This window comes from Callospermophilus lateralis, chromosome 6 (genome assembly GCF_048772815.1).
Source record: "Callospermophilus lateralis isolate mCalLat2 chromosome 6, mCalLat2.hap1, whole genome shotgun sequence".
NCBI lineage: Eukaryota > Metazoa > Chordata > Mammalia > Rodentia > Sciuridae > Callospermophilus > Callospermophilus lateralis.
The window spans coordinates 16,285,954-16,303,478 of record NC_135310.1 but is presented as its reverse complement, the minus strand read 5'-3'; the positions used below and the strand labels follow the sequence as shown (position 1 = coordinate 16,303,478).

The 17,525-nt window shown below is 41.3% G+C and overlaps 1 protein-coding gene across 2 annotated transcripts in view; it reads left to right on the top strand.

The window, feature by feature from the left end:
* Positions 1 to 17,525, top strand: part of Plekhg1 (pleckstrin homology and RhoGEF domain containing G1) — a 211,690-nt gene that overhangs the window by 110,331 nt on the left and 83,834 nt on the right. For both annotated transcript variants that reach the window (XM_076858132.2, XM_076858133.2), the window contains exon 3: positions 16,968 to 17,473. In XM_076858132.2, coding sequence (XP_076714247.2) covers positions 16,979 to 17,473 — 495 coding nt within the window. In that variant the 5' untranslated portion in view covers positions 16,968 to 16,978. The remainder of the gene's footprint in view (positions 1 to 16,967; positions 17,474 to 17,525) is intronic.

Genomic DNA, 17,525 nt, shown 5'->3' with positions numbered 1-17,525 from the left:
AATGTCCATTTCCCTCTCATGTTGCCTCTTAACATTTGTCCCCACCCCCACCCCACTAGCCAAACCTAGGTGGATGCCAGCCAGCAAGGGAGTGAGCTGTATACACGAGGGGACAACACAGGGTCTGAGAAAGTGGGTTCCAGGCAGGAATAGGGCCAGCACATGGGGACTACCCATCACCCGTCACATGAATTTATTTTTGTATTTTAATTACAGAATACATATTTATTAAAGAAAACTTAGGGACAGGATCCAAGTGGGTAGTGGAGAAATATATAACCCCACCCCTCCAACAGCTAGTATTCCTAGTTTGTTTTTTCCCTCTTCTTTCATATATTATAAAGGATTTGATAATTTTTATTCAGAATAAACCAAAATAAATTTGGTTGCACTTGTTTCGTGACCTAATTAAGATAAACCTGCAGGGGAACAGAGAGCTCTTTTTCCTTTCCTTTGTTCTGCTAACATAAACAAGTTACTTCATGTACCTCTGTGGGAACCAGGAATTAGGCAAATGCTTAGACTCACAGAAACTTTCAGCAAGTTTGACTCTCAGCTTGGATACCAAGTAATTAAATATAAGATGAAAGATGAGTCCAACTCGTCTCTCAGATTGGAACGAGGACTCGAAGCGAAGGCAACCTAATTGAACTTGATTTTACTGTCAATAGAAAATTCCTCTTCACTTTCAATATTGTTTGATGGACAGTTTAGGAGTGGGAAAGAGACAGTCTAGACAAATACAGCAAATGTTTATGTGCACAATCCTTGGTAGTTTGTAATTGTAACTGTGGTGCCCCACACTGTTGCGTCACACTTGATACGCTTGTCATTCTTTGAAATTTGTCCAATCCTGTGTGACAGATGTTCCAAGAAGACAGCCCATGTCCATTCACTGTGCCCAGCACGGAACCTGGGGCGCAGTGGATGCCATTAGTGAGGGCGAATAAGAGGTTGATGCTATTTTGAACCCAGCTACCGGGGATGCTGAGGCAGGAGGATGGCAAGTTCGAGACCAGCCTAGGCAACTCAGTGAGACCCTGACTCAAGATAAAAAAACAAAAGGCCCTGGGGCATAGCTCAGTGCTTGCCTAGCATATGCAAGGCCCTGAGTTCAAACCCCAGTACTACAAAAAAAGAGAGGGGCATGGAGGGAGAGGAATCATTGGGTTGTAGCTGTGTGGACCTCCAGCATTCAGAAGGGTAAGGATCAGGGCCCACGGCAGCAGACTATTGTTATTGCTTAATGGAGGACCTTGGCCCTGTGGCCATTGCCTTCTTTAGTTAAAAGAGAGAAGAAATCCTGGAAAGAAATGTCACTTAGGAGTGAGTTCTGCTTTCCTGGAGCAGAGCCTGCATTTGGCCTTGTACAGGTTCTTGCTGGAATGGGATTGTCCCCTTGCCCTAGAGCAGGAGGCCACATGAATATAAGCTCCAATCACCCCACTTCTTAAAATTATATAGTCTCCCCTGAGATAAGTTCATTTGCTCACAGACTGTACATCTTAGAGGCTAAGCTGTGGACCACCTTGACATTGACCTTAACTTTGGGAGTGGGAAGCTTGACTCAGATGATCCTGAAAGATGGTAATTTCCCAGGGTGAAGAGTGGCAATGGGGCAGTGGGGAGGGGGAGTCTTGAACCAGCTCAGAGATTGATTTAAATCTCCTCCAAGCAGCTCCTGTGTGTGTGTCTGCCTTGCCAGTTTCCATCCTCCCCCCTGCTGCTGTGGAGAATTGCCTCTGAGCTGAGCCCACCATGGCTTGGTCTACGGAAGGGGTGAGAGCAGCTGGCAATGTGGAGCTGAGCCTCCTCTTCACCCCCCACATCCAAGGAGCTGCATCACAAAGAGAAGGAAAGGCTGGCAGATGGGGGCTGTCTCCTCTGCCAGGATGTGCAAATGATCCTTACTCTGAAACTGTTAATTCTCATTTTAATTGGTGTTTTGGAAAATACTACTGCAGGATTTCAACCCAAATGCCCAAGTCCCTTTTGCAAATTCGAGTACATTTTTCTAGAGTGTTTCCAAAAGTATAGATTGTGTGGAATGCCTTTAGTTATGAATGGATTAGATGTGTGTTATCTCCTGGGGGAAGAATGTGTCTGGGAGCAGTCTACATTCTTCCAGGGATAATTCCTTCATTGTGCTCAGCTCAGGGAGTCCTCCAATGGTGTCCTTAAAGATGGGACTCATAGATTACTGAAAGCAAGAAGCTATTTGTAACATATTTGCTTGCTTGATATCTAAAAATTGTTCAGTTCAGAAATAACTAAGACTTGATTTCACTATCTCTGGAAAATAAAGACCAAATATCCTAAAAAAAGAACAGAATGGAAAATGAACCTAATGATTGTCCCAGAAGCAGAGAAATGAGCCCAGGGAGGAATGCCTGAAACAGCGCAGGCATCAGAATGAGGGCCTTCAAGGCCACCTGGTTCACCGCATGGCTGCCTGGCGGTAGGTCTCAGGGAAAAGTTAAAGGGCCCCGGGACTGAGGGGAAGGGTGGGCTGTGAAAACCTGTTGGGACTCATGGCTTTGTGTGTTTGTTTTTTGAAATCCTTGTGACCATGCTTGGTGACAGTGCAGTATGGGACTAGAAACTAGGTTTGCAGTCGGATGACTTGAGTACTGGTTGCTGGCATTTGTAGCTTGGTTTCTATTGTCACATTCACTGCTGCAGGACAAACAAGAAATGTTTTCATGTAATTTCTCCTACACTTAGTCAGGCTTTTCTTGGGTGCTTTTGTCCTTAGACTCCTATCTTCTGCTGAGTGTAAATACTTTTTAAATTTGTAAAAACAAATTCACTTGCTGTTAAAATCATTTCACTTTGAAACTAACCCTTTCAAAAGGAGAAAGCCAGCTTAACCTTTTTGTTTATTTGGCCAAGTGCAGAGTTTGCCTTGTGTAACAGCAGCCAGGCAGAATTTGCAGTAGGTGATGTTTTCTGGGTTTAGAGCAGGCAGAGTATATATAGATTTTCAATAAATAACTGTGATGCAGACGGATGCTAATACATTACCGCTTACTTGCAGGAGAGGAAGGTCAGTGTGTCCTTCTAAGGGACTTTCATGGGGATATTTGGTACTTTTTGGCATGCGATAGACTTTAGTGTTTCTAACACTTATTCTGTGGTATACTCTTAGAAAATGCAATTTCATGCCTTTTGTATTTCAAAGAAAAGTTCTGATAGGCCACTGACAAAACATTCTTAGTATATTTTAAACCTATGTATCAGGAAATAGCTGGTTTTATCACTTGTCCTGAAAAAAAACATATCACAATGGCATTATCTTAAGTCACAACATACACAGGGTTCCCCATGCACCTACAACTCCCCCAGTATGTAAAATTATTATGTTCTGTGTATAAAATACATGTTTTGAAGCACCCCTTGTAACTGGTAGTACCTTTGTATCTGAAAATGTCTGGGTATTTTATAAATCGGCCTTATCTGATATTGATGATATGAAGCAAAATCTTATCTTGATTCCCCGAAACCTAGGCATGTATTTGCCCTTCTTTTTTTTTCTCTGGACCATTCTTTTATCCTTGGCTGCCCAACTTCTTGAATCTGTTGCCTGGATGCGAGTTCAGCAAGGTGTCTCAGTTAACCAGGACCTGCTAAGTCCCTGCAACTGTGAACTGCCTTATACATTCCCCTCTCCTTCTGCCCAGACCTACTAGACAAGCCCAGCCTGGTCTCATTCCTAAAATCCCTGGCTACTTTGGAAGGATGGGCAGGCTCATTCATAGAATGTCGACAGGGACTTCATGATCCTTCCCAAGGAATATTGGAGTTTTGACTGAGGACTTTTACCCTCAACCAAAAGGAGTTGGTTTTAGGTTGAGCATCTTTAATCTGAAAATCTGACATCTAAACTCTTCAGAAATCCAAAATGCCCCCAAATCTGAAATATGTTTAATGCTGATGTGACAGCACACATGGAACTTGTTTCCAGACCATGAAACTTTGTTTCACAACAAAATTATTATAAATACTTTATAAAATTAACTTGTAGCTAGGTGGATAGGTATATGTGGAACATAAATGAATCTCATATTTAGATTTAGGTCCCACACCCAGGATATATTTCATTTCATATATGCAAATATTCCAAAATCCTCTGGTTCCAAACATTTTGAATAAAGGATACTCAACCTATAGTGGGATTCCAGGCATTAGGGCAGACTTCTGGAAAGGGATTTTTAAAATAGTGAGGACTTTCTGGCCCTTTTCCAGTCAGATCACTTGCTATCCTTGCTCACTGGCTTGAATTTTGATGGCTATAGACATGTCCAGATGGGTGTTGCTCTTCTATGCCTTGAATCCCTGTTCCAGGTGGGGACACTGTGAAAAGAACCTCTACCTCCTGATTGTCAACCAGCACTGCCCACCAGCTTCACACAGAGCAGCTTTGCTGATTTTTGTTTCCTTGAAACTTATGGAACATCTCTCAAAAATGGCTTGTTTTTGTTTGTTTTGGTACTGGGGATTGAACCCAGGGGCATTCAACCTCTGAGCCACATTCCCAGCCCTTTTTTAATATTTTATTTAATTTTAAAAGGTATCTTTATCCCTTAATGAGGCATATATATGCCTGAACCATGGCTATTATCATTTGAAAAGAAATTTTTTGAGCAAAAGCTATCTTTTCACCAGGATTAACATTGCCAAATAAATTATGCACAGGGGCTGGGGTTGTGGCTCAGTGGTAGAGTGCTTGCCCCTACCACTGGGTTCGATCCTCAGCACCACAAAAAATAAAGGTATGTGTCCATCTACAACTAAAAAAAATACTTAAATAAATAAATAAATCATGCAGAGAGAAGGGGCAAGGATTCCAGCACTCCTGCCTTTTGTGTGAATCCCTGCCCACAAGCGGTGGATAAAAAAAGACAAAAAATGCTAGTGTGAGTGCAGGGGCCTGTGCACACATCCCCTGATCTGAAAAATCTTAAAATTTAAATACCTAGATTTTAATTTAAATGCTATAACCCCTTGCTGGTTGTGGATGCAACTCAGCTGGTTTCCGTTACTTCCAAGTGATTTGAGTTACGCGAGTTAATGATCTTGCTAAAGCAAGAATTGTGGATGAACCACAAAATGACCATCCCATAGGACTAAATATGGCCTGGACTTCACTTCAGACCTATCCTTCAGGACTCTACCTTGTCTAGTGAGTGAGCAAACTGCCCACCGGCTTCACACAGAGCAGCTTTGCTGATTTTTGTTTCCTTGAAACATATGGAACATCTCTCAAAAATGGCTTGTTTGTGTTTGTTTTGGTACTAGGGATTGAACCTAGGGGCATTCAACCTCTGAGCCACATTCCCAGCCCTTTTTTAATATTTTATTTAGAGACAGGGTCTCAATAAGTTGCTTTAGAGCCTCGCTAAGTTGCTGAGGCAGGCTTGGAACTCGAGATCCTCCTGCCTCAACCCCCCAAGGTACTAGGATTATAGGTATGCACAGCACCCAGGCCAAAAAAAAAAAAAAATGTTTTTTTAAAAACATGGTTTTGGGTAAGGAAAAAAAAAAAGCCAAGAACAGTAACATTTTATTGAACAATTAATGCAGCTAACTTAATAGCTACATATATGAAAATCTATATACCAAGAAGCCAGGAACCTCTGTATGTTCCACACCACCTGAAAGTTTAGATATTTGTATGTTACATAAGGATGTAAAATCTGTAGTCTAGGAAGGCTTCCTGGTCCCCACAGCTGACAATCCAGATAGGAAGAGATCATTGATAAACAGCTGTTTAACCAACGGGAAGAACGGGGGGGGGGGGGGGGGGGGGGGGGGGCGCGAGACTGTCTTCCCTCCTGAATACAGGAGGGAAGCTTTTGTAAGACTGGGGCTAACTCAGCTACGCAGAGGAGGGCCCTGCTGGGTGCTGGTGTGGGGCACACACACATCAACCAGGAGGCCAGAGAGGTCCCTATGGGCTTCAGAATGGAGGAGTAGAAGGCTCCACAGCCCAGAAAGGCCTCAAACTGCCTTCCAGAATCTTCAGATAGTGATTTCCATCAAACAAGGTACACCCTGTGGGAGAGGAATCGTTCCACAAGTTGTCTTCCGAACTGACTGATATATTTCCATTCAGAGGACTGATTTAAGTTGTTTGCTCAGCCTTGTTTGAAAGGAAATAGGCATTAAAACAAATTATCCTATTATGTTGTTAGTTTAAAATCATTTAATAGGTATGATAGAAATAGCTTTATTAAAGATGAGCTACCCGTGTTATTTTCTACAACCACAAATGAATGCTATAAATGGAACTTCTACTTAAAAGATTTTAAACCTTTGAGATAGTTTAGAGGGTCTATAGATGGACAGAATCCATGTTTTGAATTTTAGTTCCATGTTGCAGTGGTATCAGTGTTCAATTGCATTTTAGTACTTGAGGAGGTATTATCTAAATGCTAAAGAGCCCAATGTCTTTTTCAAATATAAATCTATTGAATCTTTATATGAAACAGATAAGGAATTTTTAAAAAGTCAGGCAGACTTTGGGAACTAGATTCTTCTGCTGGTACCACTTAATATTTTAAAACGTAAAATCATGGAACCTGTTTTTTGAAGAAATGCCCATCAGTGTCAATTTTAAACATTTGCCTTCAGACAGATATTTAAACTGCTTTTTAAAATGTCAAATATATTCTTTCATAACTTGGTTTCTTTGCAAGCTGTATTCTTGTCAACAGCAACTATTCAAACTGCCTTCAGTTCCTGCCTCCTCCCCAAGTGTCCCTTTAAAAGGTATGTTACAGATGGGTCCCTTTACTTTGAAACAAGCTCCTAATTCAGGAAGTAAACCTGAAAATATCTGAGCTCCAAAGACCTTGCTGATGTAACGTGGAGCTTAGCAAGAACTGTAGCCAGAGCCAGGAAGGTAAAGCCGGAGCAGCTTTAGGCAAGCGTGGGTTGTATTTGATGTTCACAAAAGAGTGGCAGTCGCAGGGTGTTGCTTAGTGAAGTTGCATTTCCAAGTTACCCACAGTGGTGTCTATTGTCCTGCTTCTCAATTTCGTGATGTCATGTTTCATTTAAGGCTCGCAGTGATGCTGAAGTCTGTGGTCTGCACACTAGGGGGAAAAGGCAGTGAGAAAGTTGCAGATCAGGTTTTTGTAAAGCCTTTGTGTGCTGGGTTTGAGAGATAAAAGCTGACTCATGCAATATTTCCACGGAAGGCGCTGCACGGACTAGTAAAAGCTTCTCGTTTTACCTGACTGAGCACCGGTGAGGTCACTGCACCAGGCAGACGATGTGCTTCAGCCGAAGTGGAGCGCAGGTAGGTGCTAAAGTGAATTCCCCCAAGAAATGACTCGGGACTTGTTCCTTCCCTCTCAGAGCAGCCGGAGACAGAAAAGGTGCACAGCCTTGGGACATTTGCAGGGGGGTTTCTTCGCAGAGCTGCAGAAGGACAGAAGCTGGGCTGGATGCAGCACAGATGTTCTGTTGCAAATTCCATGCACTGAAATCGGACAATACAAGTTTAGAAGATGACTTTTCCCCCCCTCCATAGGAACTACAGTCTGTCTTAAACAGTTTTGTCTTGGTTTGGATCCTTCCTTAAATTCAGGTTGAAACAACTAGAGAGTTGACTTTCAGACTCTGGGGAGAAGTCTGAGATCCTCAGTTATTCTGCACAACATTTTAATATGCTTTCTTTCTGAGGTTCGTGCAGGCTAACCTAGAGGAACAAAAGAAATGTGTGCTTAGCAACTGCTGTGATGAAATGTAGTCTGTCTAGCGGCAACCAAAGTTGACTAAGTAAATGCAGTGTGCATTTTGAGTGTTTTGGGTAGGAAATACTTTTGTTAGTAGCAGTGACTGAGGGGAAGGAGGCAGAGATTGTATTTGAAGCTGTTGTCTACTGGAATCTGATTTTCTTAATTATTTGAATTTAGTGGTACTGTCATTTTTGAAAGGCAAATGGGGCATTCCTTTGATTTATCACATAGTGAATAGAAAAGTCATTTTTCATTTAAAGTATTTGATAGAAATAGAGGTTGTGATTTTAATTTCCTGAAGTAATTTTGCTGATTAAGAAACAACATGCTTACTGAAGAAAAGACATGTTTGCAGATACCGCAAAGGAAGAAAATTACCATTTCTACTTGGTAAAACAAATGTTAATTTTGTATTATGCATCCCTCAGTCTTATTCTAAAGTGGATGATTAAGTAGTAGTGTCTTAAATTCAAAATTAGAAGCATATCCTACATCTGTTTATTAAACCACCCAGTTTACTTAATTGAATATTCCAACGGTTTCTTACACCTTTAAGGATTTAAAAGAACATGAAATGTAATCTTTTTACATTGTACCTTCCAGAAGGATTTATTTATTCTGATCTCTATTGTTAGACACTTCAATTTCTCTTCCTCCTTTTCCTTAAAAAAAAAAAAAAAATGTTTAATGGACTTTGTGGACAGATTTATTTTCTCAGCGTGTTATTGTTAGTCACTTGGAATTCTCTTCCTCCTCCTCCTTTTTCTTTAAGAAAATGTTATTTTGCTTAATGCCTCCCTCCCAATGCGCGGAGATGTTTTGGGAACAGAGTGTGTTCAATATAGATGGAGCTTGTGTATGTGGCTGTCATTGTTTAGTTGCTACTTTGAGACTGATGTTTTCATCTAGCAGGAAGGTACTATTCAAAGTGAAGCTGGAACACAGAATCTTTTTTAGTCTAAATTAAAAATAAAGGTTTTTCTAGCTTTTGGCAAAGTCAGTGGCATATTTCATCATCCAAAAGCTGGCATTAGCAGGATGTTGAAGAGAATCGCTACTGTGGGGTTCCTGCTTGTGCCAGGAGCCCAGCCAGGAATGGGCAGTGCGGTAAACCAGCCAGAGATGGGTGGATTGTTTCAAGGTTGGAGTCACTTCCTGAAGGTTGGATGGGACCTGGGGAAGCCATATAGTCCAGCTGTCTCCCTTATAGGCAGGAAGCTGAAGTTCAGACTCCACATGGATGAGGCAGAGCCAGGACAGATATGTTCATCCTCTGACCAGAAGAGAGTATAATGTCATCATTTAACTTCTGATCTGTCCTCTCTGTACACACAGTTAGATACACACACACACACACACACACACACACACGGTGTAGGCCCTAGATACACACACAGTGTAGGCCCTTTGGACACAGGGGTACCTATTCGCTTATGCTGAATTTTTCAATTCCTGATTCCTTAAGTTCTTTTTCTGCTCAATTATCTTATAAATCTAGATGCATGTACAAAAAACAGTGGACTAGATATCAGAAACCGTAGTCTCTGATGCACACTTAAACTGAGCACTCTGTACCTAACCTCTCTGGGTTGCTTTTTTTTTGGTTGTTGTTGTTGTTGTTGTCGTCATTCATTTGTTTGTTTTTTCCATCTACAAAAATTTTTAAAAAGTAATGAAACACATGAAAGAACTTTGAAGTTGTTTGGTGGGGGGAGAGTAAGGACGATTTTAACGTAGAGTTATAGCCATTGTATTAAGGGAAGGCTACTTTGTTATATGGAGACTTGGGTTATCTCTTATTGTATAATAAATCGCCCCAAATCTCGGTGGCTGGCAGCGGTGACAATCATTAGAAATCTGTGAGTCAGGAATCCAGGAGATGCTGCCCCAGAGGATGTAGCACAGGTGGCAGTCCATGCTGGCCAGGCTGGGCCATTCGGAAACTGCTCACTCACATGTCTGGTTCCTGGGCTAGAAACATTGAACAGCATGGCCAGAAAAACTGGTGTCCATCGAGCGTCCTACTGCACATCAGTGTGTCTCACCACTTGTTTGCTTCTCCTTGGCAGCTTCAGAAAACCAGACTATTCATGTGGTGGCTCAGGGGACATCCAGCCCCAGTAACTAGAGGGCTCCTTCTTGCGTCCTAGTCTGCCAAGCTCTGAGCATTGGTGACCTCCTCAGAGTGGAGGCAGGATCCCTGCCACATCTGGATTGCAGTGTTACGGGGAAAGAATGTGCAAGAAAGATGTCAAATGCCTTGAGAAATGGATCTTCGATGGGCGTGAAGCATTTCCATTGGTGAGAGCTCACCACGTGGCCTTATCTAATGGCAAAAGAGGCTGGGAAATGTGCTCAGCTGAAACTCTGGGTTCACTAAGGAAAAAGAGAGCGTGGATTTTTGGACAACTAACAGTTTCCTCTGTAAGTGTAACACAACAGTTTAGAACACCCCCCAGGGTCCCCTTCATCTCTGGTGCTAAGCCACCACACAAAAGCATACACTAAAAGTAAAAGCAACTACATTTGCATAAAAGGCTTAAAGCTTTTTAAACTACATTTGCATAAAAGGCTTGAAGTTTCCTTTTAAGCAGACTGACTGGAGTCACTGCTTGGCTAAGGCAATTTATCTAAAACATTAGCTGCACCAACCACTTACTTCATCCCTACCCTGTGAGATAGCCGTTGGGTAAGGCTACTTTGTTAATATGGAGACTGGGGTTATCCCCTTCCATCGACTGGCATCTTAGTCCCTTTGGGCTACTATAACAAAATTCCTTAAACTGGATAACTTACAAACAGCAGAAATGTACTGCTTACAGTTCCAGAGGCCGGGAAGTCCAAGATGAAGGCTCCTGCAAGGGAGGTGTTTCATGCAGGCCTGTTCCTCCTTGATGGCAGCTTCTGTGTGTCCTCACATGGCAGAAGGGGGTGATAGGCTCCTTGGCCTCCTTTTTAGGAGCACTAACCCCATTCTGGAGGGTAGAGCCCTCGTGACATGATCACCTTTCAGAGGCCTCAAGTTCTGGGTGATTTAAGTTTAAACATGGGTCCTTTATATTCAGTATTAGACTTCATAGCTTAAAAGAATCTTTGCTCTTCTTTCAATCCCTTGCCTCTTATTTAAACAAAGCATTTTTGCAAAATATCTTCTCCAGTTCTTGATCCTCTTCTATACCTATTTGCTTTACTAACTTTTCACTGGTAACAAGTTTGTTGTTGGTAAAGTTCAGCTCCTTTTCATATGGTCATTTATATGCCACATGATACCACTGTATAAGGAATCTACCAGAAAGGTGGTTGCCAAGGGCTGGAGAGAGGAAGACACAGGGTGGTATTAGTGGAAAGAAACAGACTTCAACCATGCAGTATAAGAGCACAGTGCTCTTCCTAACAATGCTGTATTGTATAGTTCAAACGTTGCTCAGAGGGTAGGTTTTATGCTGTGTTTTTATTACAAAATAACAACAACAAAGACAGGAGGAAGCTTCTGGAGATGATGGATATGTGTTCATGGCATAGATAGTGATGGTGGTTTCCTGGGCATGTACTTATCTCCAAACTCATCGAGTTGTGTTCATCAGCTACGTACTACTTTTTGTATGTCAATTGTGCTAAAATACTTTTTGAACTATTTATTTTGGAAAAAAAAATTACAGAAAAGACCGAAAGATAGTACAGAGTTCCCATGAGCCCTTTATCCAGTTTCCCCTAATGTTACTATCTTATCTAACCATAGTACCTTGGTCAAAACTAAGAAATAACATTGTAACAAGAGTTTTTCACTTCATCACCAAACAGCAACAGAATAAGTATGATAATCATGTTCCCTGAATTGAACACACTGCACATTAAAGAACATGGAGAGTTCTAGTCCTGGTCCTACCTTTTCAAAAGAAATATCAAGTTTAGTTGAAAATCCAAGAAGTCAAGCAGAACATGATGGTGCACACCTATAATCCCAGCTACCCAGGAGGCTGAGGCAGGAGGATCATGAGTTCAACGCCAGCCTGGGCAACTTAGCAAGACCCTGTCTCAAAACAAAACAACAACAAAAAATCTAACTTGTAAAAAAACCCCATGTGTTTTTGACAGCTTTTATGTCTCTATGACCAAAATATCTAATGAGAACAACTTAGAGGAGGGAAAGTTTATTTGGGGTTCACTGCCATTTCAGAGGTCTCAGTCCATAGATGGTCAACTCCATTGCTTTGGACCCCAGATGAGGCAGCACATCATGGAGTAAGGACCTAGCAGTGGAAAGCTGCTCAGTTCCTGTAAGAGTCAGGAAGAAGCAGAGAGAGGGAAGGGTACGGAGCCACAGGGAAGATGCACATTTCCAGGGCACACCCCAGTGACCTACCAACCAATCAGTCCTTTCACACTAGGATGAACTGATTAGGCTAGAGTTCTCATAATCTAATCCTTTTCCTCTGAATATTCCTGCATTAATAGGAGCTTTAGGGGAACCCCTTACAGTCAAATCATAACTCCATATTATCTGAGGCTTTTAAGTAATGAGTTAGTAGATACAACTCTGGGGGGAGAGAGACTCTCCTCAAATACTTGATGTTGTCTTTGAAACATATGAACGTGTATTTCTTAACGTTGACTCTTCATTTTTTTTTTTAATTGTGAATTTGGTTGTTTAAAACATTGAGGCTCTGCCAGAGGCTAGCTCTATATTAAATGACCTTTGTAGCTGATTGAATAGCTTCTCATTTATCCCATAGTCTTTCTGTAGCTTTCCCTCTTTGGCTAGCGCGCAGGCCATGTAATAAGGAAGGACATAATTTTAGTTATTCACTAGTATTGAGGACAGTACATTCTCTAGATTTCCCGGGTTGTTCTGCCAAGGAACTCAGACTAGGTATTTGATGTCTGGAATAGCAATGAGCAGGATTTGGAAATCCTGATCCCTCCTCCACCCCCGCAGTGAGAAGAGTTTCTGTTTTTTCTTGTAGGTCACTCCTTGGGAGTTGTGACATGGACTCACAGGCTATGGAGCCCACTGAGTCCCCCTTTCATGCATGAATGCAGTCACCGAAGGCCATGGGAAGTTACATGTCAAACCTAAATCAGCCCTAGAAGCAAGTGACAGCCAGGAAGCATGGCTTGATTCTGGCACTAACATTCCAGAGGAGAGCAATTAAAATGATGGAAGTTGGAAGGGCACGCAAAGAAAAGCCAAGGAATTAAAGTTACTTTGCCTAGAAAATATTAGAAACGTGTCGTGAAGTTAAAATATGATACCTATAGGGAGCTGTTTAGCCACTTTTTTTTTCTTTTTACTAAAAAATGGCACAAAAAAGGGAATGTCAGTGACTTAGCTAATTGGCACTTATAAGAATCGGTAAGCCACCATGTCCCCTGTACCTCCAGGTTTGCCAAGGATCAGATTGACCGTGACCCTCAAGTGGGTCAAGCCAGCTTATTTGGGGGTTTTCCTGGTCAAAAGGTCTACCTGAGAAGTACGATTGGCAATGTTTGGCAAGAAGTTCTCAGAAATTATTCTATTATTAGCCCTTTGCTTGGGATTTAGGAAGATGAGAATTTTTAAGAACAAGCAAATTATACAAGTGTTAATTTTTCACTCCAGGCAGAAGAAAAGGCTTTCTTGCTCTCTACTTTTCTCTCTGGTGTTTCAGTTTATCATAGAAAATCAGTAACACCAGTATCTATGACACAACAGCCATCTCCCAGATGGACCCCAGATGAGGTTTTTAGTTCTCCTAATTTGTAACAATAGTTTGCATTAATAGATGGAGTTTGCAAAAAAAAAAAAAGACAAACCAAGCTGAATTTTTCTCTCTATTCGCAATAATAATAGTGGATTGTTAATAAGAGTGAACAGAGATTGATATGGTCAACTTAAATCTTACATAATAATGTAATAACCTGCATCACATGGTCCAACTAAACTATCTGTGAGCCACATATTTTATTCTCAAGTAGTCACATTTTTTAAAAAAGTAAAATGAGATGTGAAAATAAATTTAATAAGATTTTATTTCATTCACAGTTCCAAAATATTATTTCAACATGTAATTATATAAAAATGATTGATGTTGTGTTTTGTAATTTTTGTTCCATATTATGTCCTTGAAGTCCAAGGTATATTTTACACTTAGGGCACATCTCAGTTTGGACTGGCCACATTTTAAGTGCTCAATAGCCACGGGTAGCCAGTGCCCACTGCACTTAGCAGCACACCTCTAAAGATAAATATTAATAATTGGCAAATTGTATTAGAAAGAATAGTCCAGACAGGGTGGAAATCTTAAATTATTTTGAGGGAGGTAAGAACAAGACTAGACGGTTTTTATGAGGTACATTTCCTTCTATGAGAAAACTATAATTATCTTCTAAGCAATGAGTCAACATAAAAAATGTTATCCATTAGCAAATGCAGTCTCGTATTACATGATATTATTCGACCCGACTTTAAATGTCCCACTTCTGTCATTGGCAATTTTGGAAAGTGTTTAGTTTGGGGCAGTAAATTTGGCTAATGCTACACATACCAAATATCTGCAGTATTTGATTTTATAAAGTGCCTAATTGGCAACCTGAATAATAGATGGCTTCCAGTGATCTCAAGTACATGGCCTGGTTTTGGAGCATATGAAGGCTTTCCTGGAACAGTACCCAATTCATGTTGCTGTTTGATTTATCCACAAAGGCATCCCCTGTTGCCCTAAGTTTCACATCCGACTTTTTCTCACCTTCAAAAGTCATTTTTAAAGCAACACCATCAGTAGCAGGCCAACACGATCTCCTTTGAAAACAATTTTTATTCCTCTTTAATCCCTGGACAGCCCATATTGGCTACCTTGGAGTAAGTAGATAAAAGAAATGAGACTCTTTGTTGGGTTTATTTTTGGTTGTCCTGATAATAAGTACACTGCCAAGTGTTTTGTAACTGTGTTAAAAAGTTTCCTAGACTAGAGGAAGACTAATTCTTGCCCAGTTAGGAAATTAGAACTTGCCCTGGAGATCAGCCTATCCAGATCTGGTAGGTTGTTTGATCTAGAACTTTCCAGATGTCCTTGCCTTTTATATTGAGCCCATTCAACTTACATTTGGTCTTAAATCATAGCCTCATTTGACCCTTGAGACCTGAAAGAATCCTTCATTCTTCTCATTCCCTATGGTGAACTCAATCTCAGGGTTATGGTTATGGTTATGGTAGAGGCCCAAGGGAAGAAACTCGTTGCATCTGTTCCTATTTTGAGCTGCTCAGGACTTTCCTAACACTAGTCCTGCACATGGGCAAGTGTCCTCTGCTGCAAGCCTGCCCAAATGCCTGGCTGCTTCTCAGACTTTTGCCACACTAAAGTTGGATCAAGCTTTTTAGGTCAAGTGCATTTTAACTACTGGCCAATCCATGTTTTATAGGCCATAAAGTTGTTACAGAGCAAACAACAACAAAAAAAATTGCAAAAGCTTTTAAAATCACAGCAAACTCATACCATGTGTTAGCAGTTATGCTGATAAATTGCTCATTTCCTACAATTTCTTACCATTCTATCTTGTGAACCCAGAGTTCCTTTATTTTATATTCATAATTTTAACATTTTCTTCATACATTTGCACTAATATTTGCCATGAATCTAATCTAGAAAAACTCAGTATGTTGAAGGATTTTGATGGAGTCTTTATGTTTGTTTTTCTTTGTATCAGGATTGAACCCAGAAGTACTTACCTAACCCAGAGCCACATCCCCAGCCCTTTTTATTTTGAGACAGGGTCTCACTAAGTTGCTTAGGGCCTCACTAAATGGCTGAGGCTGGCTTTGAACTTGCAATCCTCCTGCTCCGCTTCAGACTCACTGGGATTACAGGCATGTGCCACTGTACCCAGTGAACTCTTCATGTTCTAAAAATAATGGTGCCAGTGATTTGAACTCTATTATAGAATCAAAACGAACTTACATTCCCCTTGAAAATGATCATTAATGTATATTATTGTTAATGTATTGTCATAACCTTCCAAACATAAATTTCACTCCTTTCCAATAAAAACACATAAACATGAATTCGGATAGTAAGGTAACCTGCCAAAATGAGCAAATATCATCATCAGTCACATTCTTTATCACGGGACATATCATCTCTATATACCTGGAATCTCATTATTTTAGGGGTAAAAAATGTTGATTCTGCTTTATGGAATGAAGAAGTTTGAAACTTTGAGTATTCCATCAGAACAGCTTCTGAAAGTCTAATTTTCATGAGAGCCTTTGGGACCCAGGGTCATTTTTAAGTGCTGTGGGTATTGAGTGACCTTCTGACCTGGTGGATAGATATGCTTTCTTATAAATGAAAACAGCCTGTTTCTCCTAAGCATTCTTATAATTTCCTTCTATGTTTATTTGTATACTTACTAATGGGATGGGGGTCTTTAATTGTTTGTTTTTCATGCCTAGTATTAGAAAATTATCTTCGATGTATTGCTTCTTTAGTGTTGTGTACAGTGAAATGTACAGTTGTTGGTGTCACTTAGATCCTAATACTTCCAGGAACCTTGCTTAATATTCTTTGAGATTGTGGTGAAAGACTTAAAAATCTCCAGTGATAATCCTCAAAACTCTGTAAGAATCATGGAGAATTCATGGATTGAACCACTGAGGTTCATCCCCAGCTCATTTTATTTTTTCTTTTGAGACAGGGTCTCACTAAGTTGCTTAGGGCCTTGCCAAGTTGCTGAGGCTGGCATATCATAAATTGATCCTCCGGTCTCAGCCTCTTGAGCTGTTAGGATTACTGGCATGGGCCAGTGCACCTGACCGGAGGATGCCTGTTAAGTACATAAGAATCACTTGTGTGCTTGTTAAAGTTATAGATTGCTCAGCCCCAATCTCTAAGCCTTTAATTGAGTAAATCTAGACTGATGTGCACACATGAGCCCTTCCAGGTGGTCACACTTGGAGACATTGGATGTATTTCTTAGACTTTCATGTGTATGCATCACACTGGGATCTTGTGAAATGCAGATTCAATTCAGAGGTCTAGGGCAGAGCCTGAGTCTGCGTTCCCATCAGGCTCCCAGGCAATGCTTCTGAAGCCCTCGATTTGCATCTCGGGCCCTCTCTCTTTCTATAACTAACTTGGCACCATTTGGTTATTGACTGTATATCTGCAGGCCAGGTTCTGACTTCCTTTCAACCCTCTCACCTTGCTTATCCTGTCTTTTTTTATTTATTTTGTGCTACGCATGTAGATGGGCACCGGATGCGTCTTGAAGCAGCATCAGCTGTAACACAAGATCCCGATCCTGAAACAACAGCTGACGGTTCCCTATCCCCAGAACCAAAGACCATGGAGCTCTCTGACAGCGACAGACCCATCAGCTTTGGCTCCACCTCATCCTCAGCCTCTTCCCGCGACAGCCATGGCTCCTTTGGCAGCAGAATGACCTTGGTTTCAAATAGCCACTTGGGCTTGTTTCACCAGGATAAGGAAGCGGGGGCCATAAAGCTGGAGCTGGTTCCAGCACGGCCATTTTCCAGCAGCGAGCTGCAGAGGGACACCCCTGCTGGGCCGCAGAACATGGACGAGAGCAGCGAGAGGCAGCCCAGGACCCCATGGAGAGTGGACACAAATGGGGCATCCAAAACGACGGCAGACACAGCCACCAGCCCCAAGCTCCTCTATGTGGATAGGGTTGTGCAGGAGATTCTAGAGACGGAAAGGACTTACGTGCAAGATTTGAAAAGCATCGTGGAGGTAAGGCAAGCTTCGCTTTTCCAAGTTTGTCAAGCAGGAGAAATAGGCTTAC